Raw genomic sequence first — 15,396 nt, 5'->3', positions numbered from 1 at the left:
TTGTTCGGGTAGATTTTGCATTTTTGCCTTCAGGTGAATATCTCAAAAGCTTTTGGATATATTCCTGTGTTCAAGTGCAGTCATTCATGATACCCAGAGCTGAATTGTACTTCCATCCCTATATTTTTCATGAAGTTCTATCATGCTTTTGTCTATGGCTGAGTGACTGTAAAGCCCTTAATGTTTCCATCATCTTAAAGTGTAAATTACCTGCAAATTTTCACCTACATTGCAGAACTGCAGAAGAATCCAGGAGAAGAATACAGACTGGGCTTTATGAGCAGTGTATTCATTTAGTATGTGTACAAATTAACAGTTCAAGTGTTGTGATATCTGATCATTTTCAGTTCACAGCAGGGACTTTTTAAAATGCATCCCATCATGAGTCCGATACAGATCGGATTTTTTTTTAATGATCTGAGTCCAGATTGCAATACATATGCAGCTAAATTCAGGTTTATACTCATCTCTGTTCTGCACAGCCAGGTGTCGGCTAACAGATACAAAAATGGAAGAGGGCTTCAAAGGAGCCAGTTCAGTAGTGCAAGCACAAAAGTATTTGGTGGTGACACATATTTCCATGCTTCATTGATATGGTTATCGATCTGCATTTAAAGGTAAGTTTAAATTTAGATTTAAAGCCAATAATGGCTGAACTGGTCACACATGAATTAGGGTTTAAATCCTGGATAATCTTATCTCTATGAAACTACTTGCGGAAATATTAGATTAAATCTTGTTTGGCAAAGACATCAACATTCCAGTGGCACCACTGCTGGCCCTGACTTCATGCTTCTCAAAAGCCACACTTAAAAATGTGTCTCTCTTTCTCCTTGGCCTTGATCTTGTTATTGCCTGCTCACAAATTTGCCAACTACCACCACACAGGGCTTGCAAAATTCAACAGAGAACCTGTCCTGCTGTTGCCTCCAGGTCTACTTCAGAGGACAGCAAACCATGTCTTGTGTCTTTGTTGTTGTTATTCTGCAGATGCAGGTCATTTTAAGGGTGTGATATTTTCTGGATTCATTTTGTAAAATGGCATAAAAGCTAATGTAAATAACCAAACAAGAAAAAAAAAAGAAGAAAACTTGAACACTGCTTCAATTTCTGAGTAATAACTACTTTCATTTCACTGTTTTTGCCTACTGTGTAAAGTCTGACACCAGAAATTCCCGACAAACCAGCTCAGTGGCAGGAGTCTGACTTGTCCCCTCGGTTTATCATATGATATTTGTGTGTACCTATAGGTAAAACAATAGGTTACAACAGGTAATCTAGTTGCAGGTTTCAGTCAGAAAAGGCCATCTGATGTCAAACTAACAGGTGAAAATAATTTAAAAACTGCTTTTTTGCTGCTGTCAAGTTTTTGCAGGCCATTCTTTAACTTCCATGCTCATGTTCCTGAGAGCTTCATACCATGTGCATGCTCACTAAGTCTTACAATGGGCAATGCATGGGATATTGGTATGGCTTATCAATGACTCACTTAAAAGAAACAGAAGTATCCTTTTGCCTTTGTCATTGCGTGCATGTGAACATACTAATGTTGACATTTAGCAGAAAGCACTTTGGCCTTTAAACAGAGAATTACAAAGTTGGTTGCTGAGAGAATTAAGATTGGCATATTATTTTCACAGCATTGTTTCCATTTGTATATAGTTTGCAGCTCTTTATAGTAGATTTTGCTGTATATGCTGGAAATTTACTAGTTTTGATGCTGAATTACCAAGGTAGGACATGTTTTTGTCTTTAGGGTAGTTATTTTGATTTATGTTGACTGAAAAAAATCACAAATCTCCACATACCAATATCGCATAAAAGTATCTGTCAGAAATTCATGAGAGTAAACTAAAGATTGCATTCTATGTCCTCTTTTATAAAGACCTACTGGTATCTAAAGACAGTGTGGCACTTCAGAAAACAGCTCATGTCATGGATGAAGTAAATATCATATTTAAACAAAGTCAGACCAAACACAGTAGAGAAGAAACAGCAAGAAACACAGAGGGGAAGGATATTTAGAAGAGCAAATGTTTCCAGGTGAGAGAGGAGAGAGGAACAAGTCACAGCAGCACAGGGAGAGTGCAACTAAACTGAAGGAAAAAGAAAGCTAACATCAAACATTCCCAAAGTAAATAAGTATTCAGGTGTGTAGCATTTTACAACTTAGTAAAACACTGATATTCCCAGTGATACGGCTGATTCTAATTTATCCCCTTATATCCAGCTTTGCTTTAATTAACAATAACAAATCCTTTTCAAATCCTGACGGCTTTTTTTAATCTTATTATGAATTATATAGCTAGACCTGTGAGATTTCACCACAGAATAAAGAAGTCTTATCATAATAACTGTACATATTCTGTGTGTGTGTGTGTGTGTGTTTGTGTGTGTGTGTGTGTGTGTGTGTGTGTGTGTGTGTGTGTGTGTGTGTGTGTGTGTGTGTGTGTGTGTGTGTGGAGTAAAATGTGTTCATAATATCTTTATGATCCACTTAGATAAATGGACATAAATAGAAACACACAGTTACTAATCAACAGGCATAAAATATAATTGAACAAAGAAGATTATTATCAGGTTTAGTGGATCTTCCTGCAGTACTTAAAGGTTGTTGTAATCAATATTTGAGGTGGCTATTTGCAATGTGGTAATGGTAATGCTAAAAATTTGTGTCCGCTTTAGTCTGTGGTTGCAGGTAAAGACGTTACTTTTCTGAACACCTAATTTAACAATAACCCAGGGATTTTTCTTAGTCTTATAAACCTGTGCAAACATTTGAAAATCAGTTAGCACAACAAAATGCATTATTCAAAGAAGCAATATTATATTGGAGGCAGATGATGTAACAATTTATACATAAGTAAGCAGTTTGAAGCAGCTATAACTCCAAGGGACTCAACTTGCATCAACCCTCAAAAAAAATTGGCGAATACTTACTGCACCTGAGAGGCCTTCTCGCATCAACTCAGCATTAATACGTAACTGAAGACTGAAACTTTCCCCACTGCGTCAACCTCTAAAACCAATATTCCTGTTTTCCCTCTCCTGATTGTTGTTCTCTACAACCAAACCCATTATAATCCCTCTTCTGTTTCCTTCTCTCTCTGTCTTCCCGAGGCAAAGTCGATATGTTGGACATCCACACACATGCACAGAGAGATAATGCAAATGTCTCTATAAATAGGGACAATAGTGCTGACAGTAGCACACTCTCAAGTGAGATATCTCAGTGTAATTTTCACTAACACACATAAGCACCCAATCACGCATCCAGTAAATAGTAGCAAGAAAAACCCACTCGATTACTCTGTGCTTCATCATTAAGATACTCCTGAAGCAGCAAAGAAATGCTTGAGTTGCAAAGCAAACGCAAATCAGATATGCGCTATATGAGGCTCAGAAGTAGGACTGCTCTGCAGAACACAGATCAATGTATCCAACACGTCTTAAACAAACAGCACACAGCTTGAGGGTGCAGCACACTAAATAGCCTAAATATTGAACGCTTCCATGCTAGCCACTACAGCTCGTGAATAATGCACAGGCACTATCCTGCATAACCTCAAATCTATTTGGCACTCATACGACTGAGATTTGTGTTGCATCTGCTTGTTATACACAACATATATTTCCCTACTTCTCAGTATGTTTTTCATAAAATCCACTTAAACCACAAGATGGCTGTATTCCATGTAATAATTCCCCAGTCTATATAATCCACTGCAGCGTAAGAAGAAAGAGCTGCCATCACATTATGCAGCATGTGCAAGCCTCTAAACAAAACTTTCAGAACACAAGTGAAGCTGCGGTAAAGACCGATTTCTGACCGATTTTGAAAAAATAATTGAGATGGATAGAGCAGAGAAGCAAGCCTCACCCCTCATCTCTGTCATCCTTTCTCTTTCTTTCTTACCTTCCAGCTCGTGATGAATGACATCAGAGAGGTTGGGCTCTTCACCCCACCAGAAGATCCACAGCTCCTTGGCATCTGGCTTGATTTTGCGTCGCCATACACACAGCAAGTTGGACTGCACGCAGCGCATGAAGCTGCGCAGGACCGGGTCGTCCTGAGCCGGGGCTGAGATCACAGGTCCATATTCCCCACCACTGTGGAAGCTGTAGCAACGCCATTTAATGCCCGTCAGCTCCGCCTGGAAGAGGAGAGCAATGATTAAAGGATTGCAATAAACATTTTACCATTCAACAACCCTAAAATTACTTCTTGTTAAGCATTGTGATTACAAGCACGCAGCGGCGTTTCAGATTGGCCAATTGTGGCTTGCAGTGGTGACAAAATACCCCAAATGAGCCTGTGTATTTACATTGTGTATATTAGTGCTGATACAGAAGCCTGAGAAGGATGTTTATTGGTGTATCAATGTCAAGAGCATATGTAAATACGGACAGCTCTCCAAATGTGCAATAAATAACCAAGTGACAGCCAGATGCTGTCACTTGTAAATGAACTTGCAAAATAGAGTCCATGCTTCGTTTGTATGTGTTTACCAAGCGCAGGATTAGGATTACAACATTTATACATCCCCTGTCTTGTTGTAAACTGTGGACAAGTCCCTCAGGAAAATCTCCAGATACAGGCACTAACGAGGCTATATAATGGTCCTGAACAGTTCACATCAGCGTCTTTATGCAATTGATGACTTGACATTGGGACAGCCCTGAGCCATGGGACCCAGCTGGTCTTTGCACACACACCAGAGTGGGGCCCCTTCTAGAGACTCTGTAATATGGAAGGGGCCCCACTTATGGGAGGGGCTTTGGGAATTGGTGGTGCACAGTTTGGTGCCTTTATGGAAGGTTTAAGGGGGTTGACAATTGTCATTGCGAAGAGCTTTATCCAGAAAACTTCAGACTCAACTCAAATTTGAAGTAAAAGATGTAAGACATAAAAATCAGACAGATGGATATTTTGTAAATGTGCTACCACTCATACAGCTCTATTGAGTTAAATCCAAATAATTATTTCAAAATAATTAGTTGATTCACTTCTTAGTCAATTAGCATTTTATCAGCATCCGCTGAAGAGAGAAAAAAAAAACAGAGGCGGTCCAAAGCTGGAAAGTTTCCGCTCACCAGTGTGATATTTCACAGAGACCAGAGACTGAAACATACTGGAAAAAAATAAAATCAGCTGCTGCTTTATTCAATCCCAGTACACAGTTATCTATTGACAAATGATTAACAAAGATTGCAAGTCTGATCAATATCAAATAAAACTCCGCTGTGAAGCGTGGTTTCCATAGTGTGCACTTTGTTTAAAATGAAAGAGCCCCTCAGAAAACGCTAAATTAATCAATAGCCATGTAGACACTGTTCTCTTATTTTGTCTTCCTGTGTACACGCTTGTGATCATTTTGTGTACACAGGAAGATGATTTGATGTCTCCCTGTTGTGTTGTTAGAGCCTCACTAACAACACAACCAGGCTTCACTTGCTGCTGTCATAGCTGCTGGTGCAGGGATAGAATAAAGTGTCTGTGTGTAACTACTGCCAGAGAAGAGCTTCAGACTGACAGCAAGACAGAAAGGATGGCCTTGAGAGGACTACATGAATGAACTACTACAAGAAAATCTCAAAAAGTGAGGGGGGATTCAAGATGAAGACATAATGAAAGGGTCAATGGTTGTATTGTGACCCAACAACTTACGGATTCCTCTCCATTTCATCTCATACGATGATGCTTAGGTAAGATTGTAGACTTGTGGAGTTTTTAACAATGAACCTTTTCTTCTCTGCCTGAGCCAGACAACAAATGTACAGTCGGATTTTTATATGTAAACATGCAGGTAAACAAAGAAAGCATAAAAACATCAGTGGCCCGCTGCTGCTTATGTATGTTTTGGAAAGTTTTTGTCATGTTTGTTTGTGTCTTTGTGTTTCCATTTGTGCATGAATGAGCCGAGTGCACAAAGGCATTGTTGAGCAGGAAAGAGATTAGGCAGGCGAACGGAGTGGGGGTTGAGGGGAGGGGAGGGGAGGGGATCTCAGTGCGTTGCACTGCCCTCTTCTTCTCCCCTGTGTTCACCCAGCTGTGAGGATCATGTTTGGCACACTAGCCCGGGCACCAAGCCACCCAAGACCAACTGAGAGGAGGAAAAAAAAAACTGACCCATTTTAACACAGGTAGAAAAGGAGCAGCTCAAAGGAAATTAAAACCGGCAGTGTCTTTGAGTGGAAGAAGAAAAAGACTCTTTGCAGTTTTGATGATTATAAAGAGGGACCAAGGATGCTTATGGGATTTTTGTTGTTTGTGTTTTTCCAAAATAATTTCATGAATTCTAGATGGTGTCAAAGCGTACTGCATATTCTAATCAGCACATCCCCATTGCATTTCACCTCAGTCTACACAGCATGCAGTGCATCATCTTAAAAGTGAGCGTATGCTGAGGTATGCACACGACACTCATGAGCATCCTGCAGAATGCATCCATAATTACAAGCATGTCCCTCTTGTAATGACAGTGTGTGTAATGGAAGATATAAACATTGGTGCTGTGATAAGCCAAGCCCTAAAATTAGCCGTGACAAGGTCAAGGATGCTGTTTGTCCCAAAGCAAAGAAGAAGACATCTGCTTGCACTGCCTCGTCACTCCCAGTCAATGTCAAAAGTTCCTCCAGTGTTTGGCACAGCTGTCTGCTGCTTCTGAATATGAAGCGAAGATAAGGAGAAGCAAGATGTCAAGTTGTGTTATAAAGCAACGCATACTCTCTCGTGAACTGATTGATAAATTGGCCCTTCCAGACATGCTTTAAGATAGAAAAATGCTCAACTTTGAAAGAAAATCTGAGAAAATAAAGCTGTAAAAGAGGTTTTTAAAAGGAACTTCATGTTGACATCCCTGCATTTGATAATATGTTTTTAATCAGAACTGGCAAAAATGCATACATCTAAAGATAAAATCTACTCAAAGCCTAAGTGTACAGCGTCTCCCATGATTTGTCATTCCTGGTCAAATCAGTGGCCAAAGGCTGTGCAAACACAGGTGCTGTGTATTTATCGGCCATGTGGAAAGCACTATCCTGACACCCTGCTGAACTCCTGTTAAGGATTAGCTGTGGCACAGTTGCAGGAAGGGAAACAGAGCTGCAGTTACATGCTTGCAGGCAGATCCAAACACATGCCTGCACACACAAATACTAATGCACGCCCACATCATGCAGAGCAGCTGTGATGATGTGCAGACCAGAAGCACTTAGAAACAGACATGCATCAGGAGGCAGGCATATTTTCCAGCTGATGTCCAGTTATGTTTCAGAGAAGACAGCGAAGATCTGCCTGTCTATTTGTTGGTGTTTTAGTGGATGTTTCAGTTCTGTAAATGCACATAAACATTTGTGCATGAGCTTAGTATTATGTGCACGTGTGTGTGTTCTGAAGTTATGAATACATTACCACTTGTAACACATAAGAGCAAACCTGTCAACATTGTGAATTCAGCTGATATCCTGACTGAATTGGAGCCATTATCTCTGCAAACTTAAGAGATAAATCACTGTAGAAATGAAACCAGTTAAAAAAAAAAACCTTTAAATTATTCCCTTATTGTTAGTGAAGTGCAGACTTTAATCCTGGATTAAAATATTGGCTAGTAGTATTTTGGGTTTTAAGGCTGTTTCACTCCAAACAATCGGGGAAAATTTAACATGACAGATATGTGCTTTTGTGAACCAAGCAGTTGTGATAATAATGTTTGATTAGAATATGTGTGTTTGTAATTCAAGACAGCAAAAAAGAAAAATCAGAAAACTCCTAACTGTGCTTCAGCATAGCAAACTGCAAATCAAAGATTATTCTCTGTCTCTTTAAAACACTACCACGGGGGTAAAAAGGCAAAGGAGTCAAAAAAAAAAAAAAAAGAAAAAAGATGGTGGATTTTGTTTCACTGTCAATAAAACCTGCACTCCTCCGAGCCCTTTGTTCTCTAGGTTGGCTGGTTCAATCTCTGATTGAGTGCAGAACCAAAAACAAGAGCTTTTCCTTCAATTGCCAAAACGGACCAAAGCTTTGACCTCCCCCTCACCTCTATTATCTTTCTCGTCTTCACTCTCCCTCTCATCTCTTCACACTCTCTTGCTGTCACGAATGCCTATTGAGTACACCCAGGAGTATCTCATGCTGTCTTTTAGTTTTTTTTATTCTTCTCTTTTATGTTCTTTTCAAACCAAACTGACCAAACTGCATGTTTCCTGAATATTTTCTGTGTTAACACACAAGGTGTTAGAAACTGCACGCTTTTTGGAGTATTCTATTAAATTACACAGTCTGAAAATCTTTCTAGCTATAGGCTAGTTTCCTTAACATGTGGGTTTTTTTCTGTGTTTAGAAAGTGGTTTTGAATCTGAACTCTAAAGCTGAGACGTAAAAAGAATTTCCTGAAAATAAGGTGAGCTGAGTCCGGGCTTGGAAAACATAATCTGTATCCCAACCAGGGGTCAGCCTCAGTGCACCCGCCATGTGCTTGTAATCAAAAGAAAGTATGGAAGTCAGTACTTTAATCTCTGGCATACGTTGCTCAAACAGAAAGTACTAAATGAAGTCAAAAGCATGTGGCCTAAACAGAGAAATGGATCCCATCTGAGACTGAAAATGTTTGTCATCCTGCAGTTCTGAAAGGCTGGAATATGCATGCGATGCATACTGCGAAGTGTTTAAAGTGCAGGAGAAAAGGAAACTGTCACTTCTCTGACAGCACAACAGAGAGGTAAACACATTTGACATGCATAGGAATGCTTCTGCAGACTGAAAATAATTTTGTTTTTCTTGTTTTCCCTCTCAAAAGCATGTGCGACCTCTTGATGGGAGTTCTTAAAACTCTCAAAATGCAGCTAAATGTATGATTGTGTTGTACAACTATAAAGGCAAAAAACACAGATGAACACACTTTTTGTAGCTCTGATGCTGCAGAGCTCACCGTCCCACTCTCACCACAAGAGTTCAGTGTGCAAACTTAATGAAAGAGCAATTTTTTTTTTTTAATTCTCGCGGGAAAAAGCTAAGAAAAATAAATCACGTTTCGTTGCATGCAACTGCAAATGCTTTATCAAAACCACTTTTCAATCAGGAGAGCAACTGATGTGATTATATCTATGTGACTATGTGGGTAATGCGGTGTCACGGCAGACAGATAGCTCATGGGAATTGTTGTCTAAAGGAAGTGCCACTTCTTTGGGATTGTCACATAAACATAACAGCCTCCCAGTCCGACAAAGAAGGCACTTTAGGCTATTGAGAGACAGCTTGTATCAGCAGTTTCGCCTATTCTGGCGCACGCAAAACACTTACTCTGTCAAAGTGATATCTCTTTCTCATCAACGTCTGATCTGTTTAGAGTCTTGAGAGGCTGCCAATATTAAGGGTGTGTTCAGATCGCCTGTAATGGCTGTGAGTCTCTAGATGGGACTTTTTGTCTCTTTGTTCATCGGACACACAAAACAGCATCTATCCTTCTTTAAGACAATGGGGAGTTTGATTCTACTGAGAAATCTTTTTTTTTTTTTTATACTTGTGTTCAAAACATTTTTCATATTTTAATCAGTGTTTGTATTCAGTTTAATTGTCTTCATTGTTTCCTAATTTCACTGGTGGGACAAATTAAACTGCCTAATTGTAGTTTTAGCTGTTCGGTGTTCACTCATGTCAGTTCACAATAGTTGTGGGTTTTTTCCCCCCTTCTTTTTACTGGAAATGAGAAACAATAGTGAGTGAGGTTATTCCTCTAAAACTCCTCTCCATCTTTAAAAGCAGCCTTTCATCCTGATACAAATAAACTACAAATTCTGAAGTCTGTCATGTTGAAACTTACTAATCATTGTCTGTTTTTTTAAAGCTTGATTTTGTTTGGCTGTACTGCAGACAGATACAGCAGTTTCTCAGTAAAAAAAAAAAAAAAAAAAAAATGAGGGAAAACGTTATAAGCAGAGTGGCTGTGATCTTAAGTCAACACTGAGAAGTCACCAGTTAGAAGAGCCAGTGGCAGAAATCAGAGCACGCTATGACTCCCCCGTCATCAATTAACCTGCTGAAATCAAATTAACCCACAAGGAGTCGTACTCCCCTCTGGCATTTTACTGCACAAATGAAGAGCGATGCACATTATTGCACTTGTGAGGTAGCAAGAGCGACCCAAAAGCGCCAAACAGGTGTAGAAAGAAGGCCTCTAGGGCTGCAGACACTAAACAGATGCCTTTCCTCTGCCTTCTGCCACCACCTTTACAAGTCCCTGCAAAACAAGGGACTGTCATTTGATCCGTTCTCTGCTGTAGCATCCAGCCCTGGGAGGTGAGCAAGCCAAGCGACCTAATTAGAGCAGTGAGAGTCTCGAGGGCTGAGTGACGGATAGACCTGCCAATCACACTGCTGAAAGCATCCACCAAACCACGACTTCTCACCTGACACAAAGAGAAACAGGAGGTAGGAGGAACAGTGGTGGAAGACCAATAAGGACAGTGAGACGGTGTGCGCAGTGGCACTGCCACATCTGAGGGATGAGATCCCCGGCCATTTCCCAAATAAAACTGCACAGAGGTGCTGCATCAGGCTCCTTCAATAGCATTGACGGACAGACTAAAGAAGTGGTTTTACTTTGTCTAAATTATTCACAGGGAAAGAAATAAACTGGCCTCGGCTTTGCTGGTGTCTCTGGTGCAACTTCATTAACTATAGGCTGCAGGGAGGAGGAGGGGGGGGGGGATTTAGCAAAAGACGAAGACAAAGAAAAACTGAGAAACACACAGAGGAAAAACAGAAGACACAGAGAAGTAAAAACAGTTGCTAGGCAACATACAACATCTGTAGGAATCCAGAAAGGTGTTTAAGTTTAGAAATTTCTGTCTCCAGGGTTACAGTGGAAATCCAACATTTCATGCACTTTTGTGGTTCCTTACTGTACTCTCAAAATCACAAGAGTCTAATGTACTTGTGTGTGTTGCTTCTGCTGAGCAAAATTTCCCCTCCGTTTGCTGCATGGTAGCAGGAATTCATGAGTCAAATTTGGCTGACAATTATTGTTTCATACTGCAGAATTAGCTACTGAGAGCATTAAGAGTTATTTAACTTGTATTAAAATTATTCAGTCCACTGATTGGACAATTAGCACAGCATGGTGGCTTCTAAAATGGGCACCAGTGGTTACTGGTCTGATTGTTCTTGAAAACGAGGAAAATGGAAAATAAGCTGTATTAATAATATCCAATTTGTCCTGTAATTTCCTGCATTGATTTTGTTTTCCTGTGGAGATGTTGTTAGCAACATAAGTCAGCACATATTTCTCCTTGTTTCATTGCCAGATAAACATAATATAAACACAAGTTTGTGAGCGTGAAATCTCTGTGTGTAGGATATAAATGGAGCCACGCTGTCAACTTCTCCATAAGTCACACCTGAACAGGTTCCAACTTGAAACTCACCCAAATACTCTTTCCAATCTGTTGTCTGCTGAATACCTGGGAGTGGTAGCCAATCACTAGAAGTCAGTATGGACTTGCATATTGACCATTTAGATATGTTTATGTCTTTGCTTTGACATCCACCCTTAGCTTTTCGCCTCCCGGCTCCGTTCTAGTAAATATTCTATCAAACCCCTTTGTGCCTCACTATTGAACTGCAACGTCCATTTATTCCATGAAGTGAGCCCGGACTGAAATTGAGCTGTACAAATTTTCATTAGTACCTGAAAAATCATGAGCACCTGCCTAATTCAAGATGAGAGAGATAGAGAGAGAGCGAGAAAGAGAGAGAGAGTGCCATTTGGCAGAGCAGGGAGAATCAATGCACCGCAAACGGCTGTGAATCAACAGTCTGCACATAATGTGTTTGTTCTCATCAAGTACCCGTCTGATTGGTCACAGATAATCTCTCAATGGAACATGAACACATGATAATTAGAATTTGCAACAGCGCAGCAGACAACATTAATGCCCCCCCCCACTCCCCCCGTCCTTTTGTTTTGCAGCACTAAAAGACACCCTTTAACCTAAGTGCGCTCTAACTGCTGTTGAATCCCAGCCAACCATGATATTGGCGAAGCTGTCTCGCTTGCAGAAAATATTTGCCCAGTTACAAGCAGGGCAATATCTCCCTTTAAAGAAATTCTCTTTGTCAATATGTCTACACTCAGGTACGGAGATTGCAAACAGATCTCCTCAAGACAAAACCCAGAGCAACTCCCGAGTGACGCGCAGAAACGCCAGCTCGACACCGCCACAATTTTTATTGTTCTGGGAATTTATCTACAAATCTGGCAAAAGCCTCCAGGATTTGAGCTCAATCCAGAGCAACACATATCCAAAGTGGTGTTAATCTGCAGGGGAAAACATCAGGATTATGGGGCAGGTGGAAGATAACTGGAATATTGCTACATAAAACCAAAATCCCACGCCAAAAGAGCATTATGTATCTCTGAATACGCAAACTTTCAAACTGTTTTCCCTGTATGAATATGTATGTTATAGAATGATTACTTTCTTATCATCATTTAAAAATAAAACTTTTATTTGGCACTTGACTAATATATTTACCTTTCAAGGCAAATTTTCCCACACAGAATGGTCTTATTACCAGCTAACTAACCAACTTTCCAGCTATCACAGGCACTTGACGGCCCAGCTAGTCCTCCTTTCCCACTTAGCCTTCTGTCGCCCTGCACAAATACTAGAACACCAGTGGGCACTAAGAATAGAACACAGCTGGCACTGTAGGGCTTACATATTTCACACTCAACCCACCATGCTCCGAAATACTCAAGCCCATCCTGTCCCATTTCCAGCTCCGGGACCAGCGGTGCCCCCACCCCCCACCCCGCCTCCCTGGCTGTCTTTGAACTGTTCTTCACCTCTGTGGCGAGCCTATATGACAAGCCTTCTGCTCAGATAAGATCCACGACTACACTCTGGGGGAATTTACCAGAAAAGAGGTGTGTGGTAAAAACAGAAGTGAGTAGATCCTGATCTTCCTGTTTGCAGCTAATACTCCACCTTGTCTCTTTAACACCACAGCGATCCACACTCACAAGTCATTTTGTGGAAGCAAAGACTGTATGACTGTGTTTCTGATGTACAGAATGATCAGGTAAGCCTCTAGGATGTGTCCTATTGTGATTACAAGGAATTCCCACAACAGTGAAATGGGCGGATTAGTGGGCGGTGCCTCACACAGACTCAAGGTGAAGTCAGCACTAGCTGTCTGAAATGTGAGTGAACAGAGCCAAAAGTACAGGTTGGGCGTAGGTGGTGAGTGGTTTAGTGAGAATCAACCAGATGGAGATGCTCCATGAGGCATGCAGCTGAAGACAGAAACAGCCTTAGAAATCTGTACTGATTGTCTCCTTGATGCTGCCATGGCTTCAATGTCACCCTTAACACCAAGCACAGTAACTATTTTACAGTTAAACACGGTTCAAACAATCTGAAGCAGGCTTGACAGACTTAAAAATGACGTACATTTCTGCTGAATATAACGTGTAATGCAAAAAACAGCAATCACTGAGGCAGTTTATAAGACTGCAGCTGAAAAGAAAATTCAAAATTATTAGTTAGAGGGATTTCTTAGATATGAATCATCCTTTTTTAGCTTTAAATGCTATTTAGCTGCTTTTAATACATTAGAGGAAGACCGTCTGTTCCTCATTGTCCTTTAGTTGTGTAATTGTAACTGCTTGTCAGGGTCCTATTGATTAAAGAGGAAGTATGTTGCAGGCATCGTTCTCTTTTAAAAAAGAAAACTTTCAGTAGGAAAACAGGGTGTGTGGCATATGGGAATAAGATGGGTCCAACCACCTAGATCTTCTCGCTGTGGGACAGACACGCTGTCTCTCAGTCTCAAGTGACCTACACCCTGAGCACAAGTATAAAATAAATGAGAATAGATCTCATGGGAGGATCTGCCAACATTCAGATGAACAAATTGACTCCTTTCTCCAATCCGTGGAGTTCCTTTTTGTAACCATGTTTTCTTTTTTAATTTTCTCTTCTGTTTGTTTGTTTAAACACTCATTTAAGTATATTTTCATTTAGCTTAGATATATTGCATATAGCACCATTTTGCAAGTTAAACAAAACACACAGCCTCCATTTACTTTTAAGTATGGATAAATTGTGTAACAATTTTTAGCAAAACCTGAGGTTAAGATACAAGATAAATACATCTCTCATAAACTTGTTAATTTAAACTCGTATTTTAACTGATTTGGTGCAATTTCAACTGGGTGTACATGAATGTATATTATCTAAAAGTTCGGTTTGGAGCTCAGTTATGCTGCCTTTACAAACATAAATAGGTATGTGTGTTTGTTTATAAGGTAGACCACAATTGTTCTTGCAGTGATTAAATAAACACATTTTCTCAGTAAGACGTCACCTAATAACCACTAATTCAGCATCCGTCTTGCAGCCTGCCTCTACTCTGAGGTCTCTCCAGTTAGGAAAAGTCAGTCTGATATGGATATTGACTCATCTGTCCCTTTCTCTCTTTTTTTTCCTTGTTTCCTCCATCATGTCCTAGTGTGTTTTTTTTGATGAATCAGCCAGTGTGCATTTATAATGGCCAGTGAGTTGATGTCCTGTAAGTGTGTGACACTGCTGTAAATAAAATTTTGCCGGAAAGTGACACAGTGTTCTGGAAAAAAAAGCAAAGAAGTGACGTTTTCCAGCCTCAGGATGCTGCTGGACAAAGTTTCCAGGAATCTATATAATAAATGTCACTGTGCCATCAAAACAAGCCAGAAACACATCATTTTAAGGTCAGACAGATACATAGCGCTATTTTAAATACATAGCTTCTTCTTCTTTGTTCCTGTCACTAGTTGCACAAGAGATGCACTGCTCAACACTGTCCCCATGATTTCCGGTGGAACTGCTTAATTTGCTAAGTAAGCTCACAACGCATAAATACTCATTAAATGAAGGCAGAGGATCAACAGAGGGCTCTAGCCGTATGTGTATGTATATCAATCATTGAGCATAACTAAGCACTAGATCAGGTTATCGCAACAAGTCAGATCAGGATACAGCCACATAAAGCTGGGGGGGGGGGACTGCATCAACAGCAACATAACAGAAATCGCTAATATTACCCCGCTCTGTAATAACTCCAAATGATTCATTGGCTCGGCAGACCACAACACACATCCTGTCCGACCACTGCCTCTTTCTCATCCCTAAGCATCCTTGCACCATCCACCACCATTAATAACAGGGAAATGCAAACAGGCTGAATTAAAAAGGCACCACTCCTGATTACCTGCTCCTTCTTACAAGCCATGGCCATTCACCTGCCATAAATCATGACACTGCTGCTATCTCCCTCAGCCTCATCTTTCAGCACTTTATTTCCACACAAGATAGTAGCATCATCATTATACAAGCAAGATATCCTTTGGA

The 15,396-nt window shown here is 40.4% G+C and overlaps 1 protein-coding gene across 1 annotated transcript in view; it reads right to left on the bottom strand.

The window, feature by feature from the left end:
- LOC306768414 (mediator of RNA polymerase II transcription subunit 13-like) overlaps window positions 1-15,396 on the bottom strand; it is an 86,536-nt gene that overhangs the window by 67,016 nt on the left and 4,124 nt on the right. Inside the window, exon 2 of the mRNA XM_079256769.1 lies at window positions 3,917-4,154. Coding sequence (XP_079112895.1) covers window positions 3,917-4,154 — 238 coding nt within the window. The remainder of the gene's footprint in view (window positions 1-3,916; window positions 4,155-15,396) is intronic.

This window comes from Telmatherina bonti, assembly GCF_933228915.1.
Source record: "Telmatherina bonti genome assembly, chromosome: 17".
NCBI lineage: Eukaryota > Metazoa > Chordata > Actinopteri > Atheriniformes > Telmatherinidae > Telmatherina > Telmatherina bonti.
Note: the sequence above shows the minus strand (reverse complement) of the source record. Positions and strands in the feature narration are given on the sequence as shown.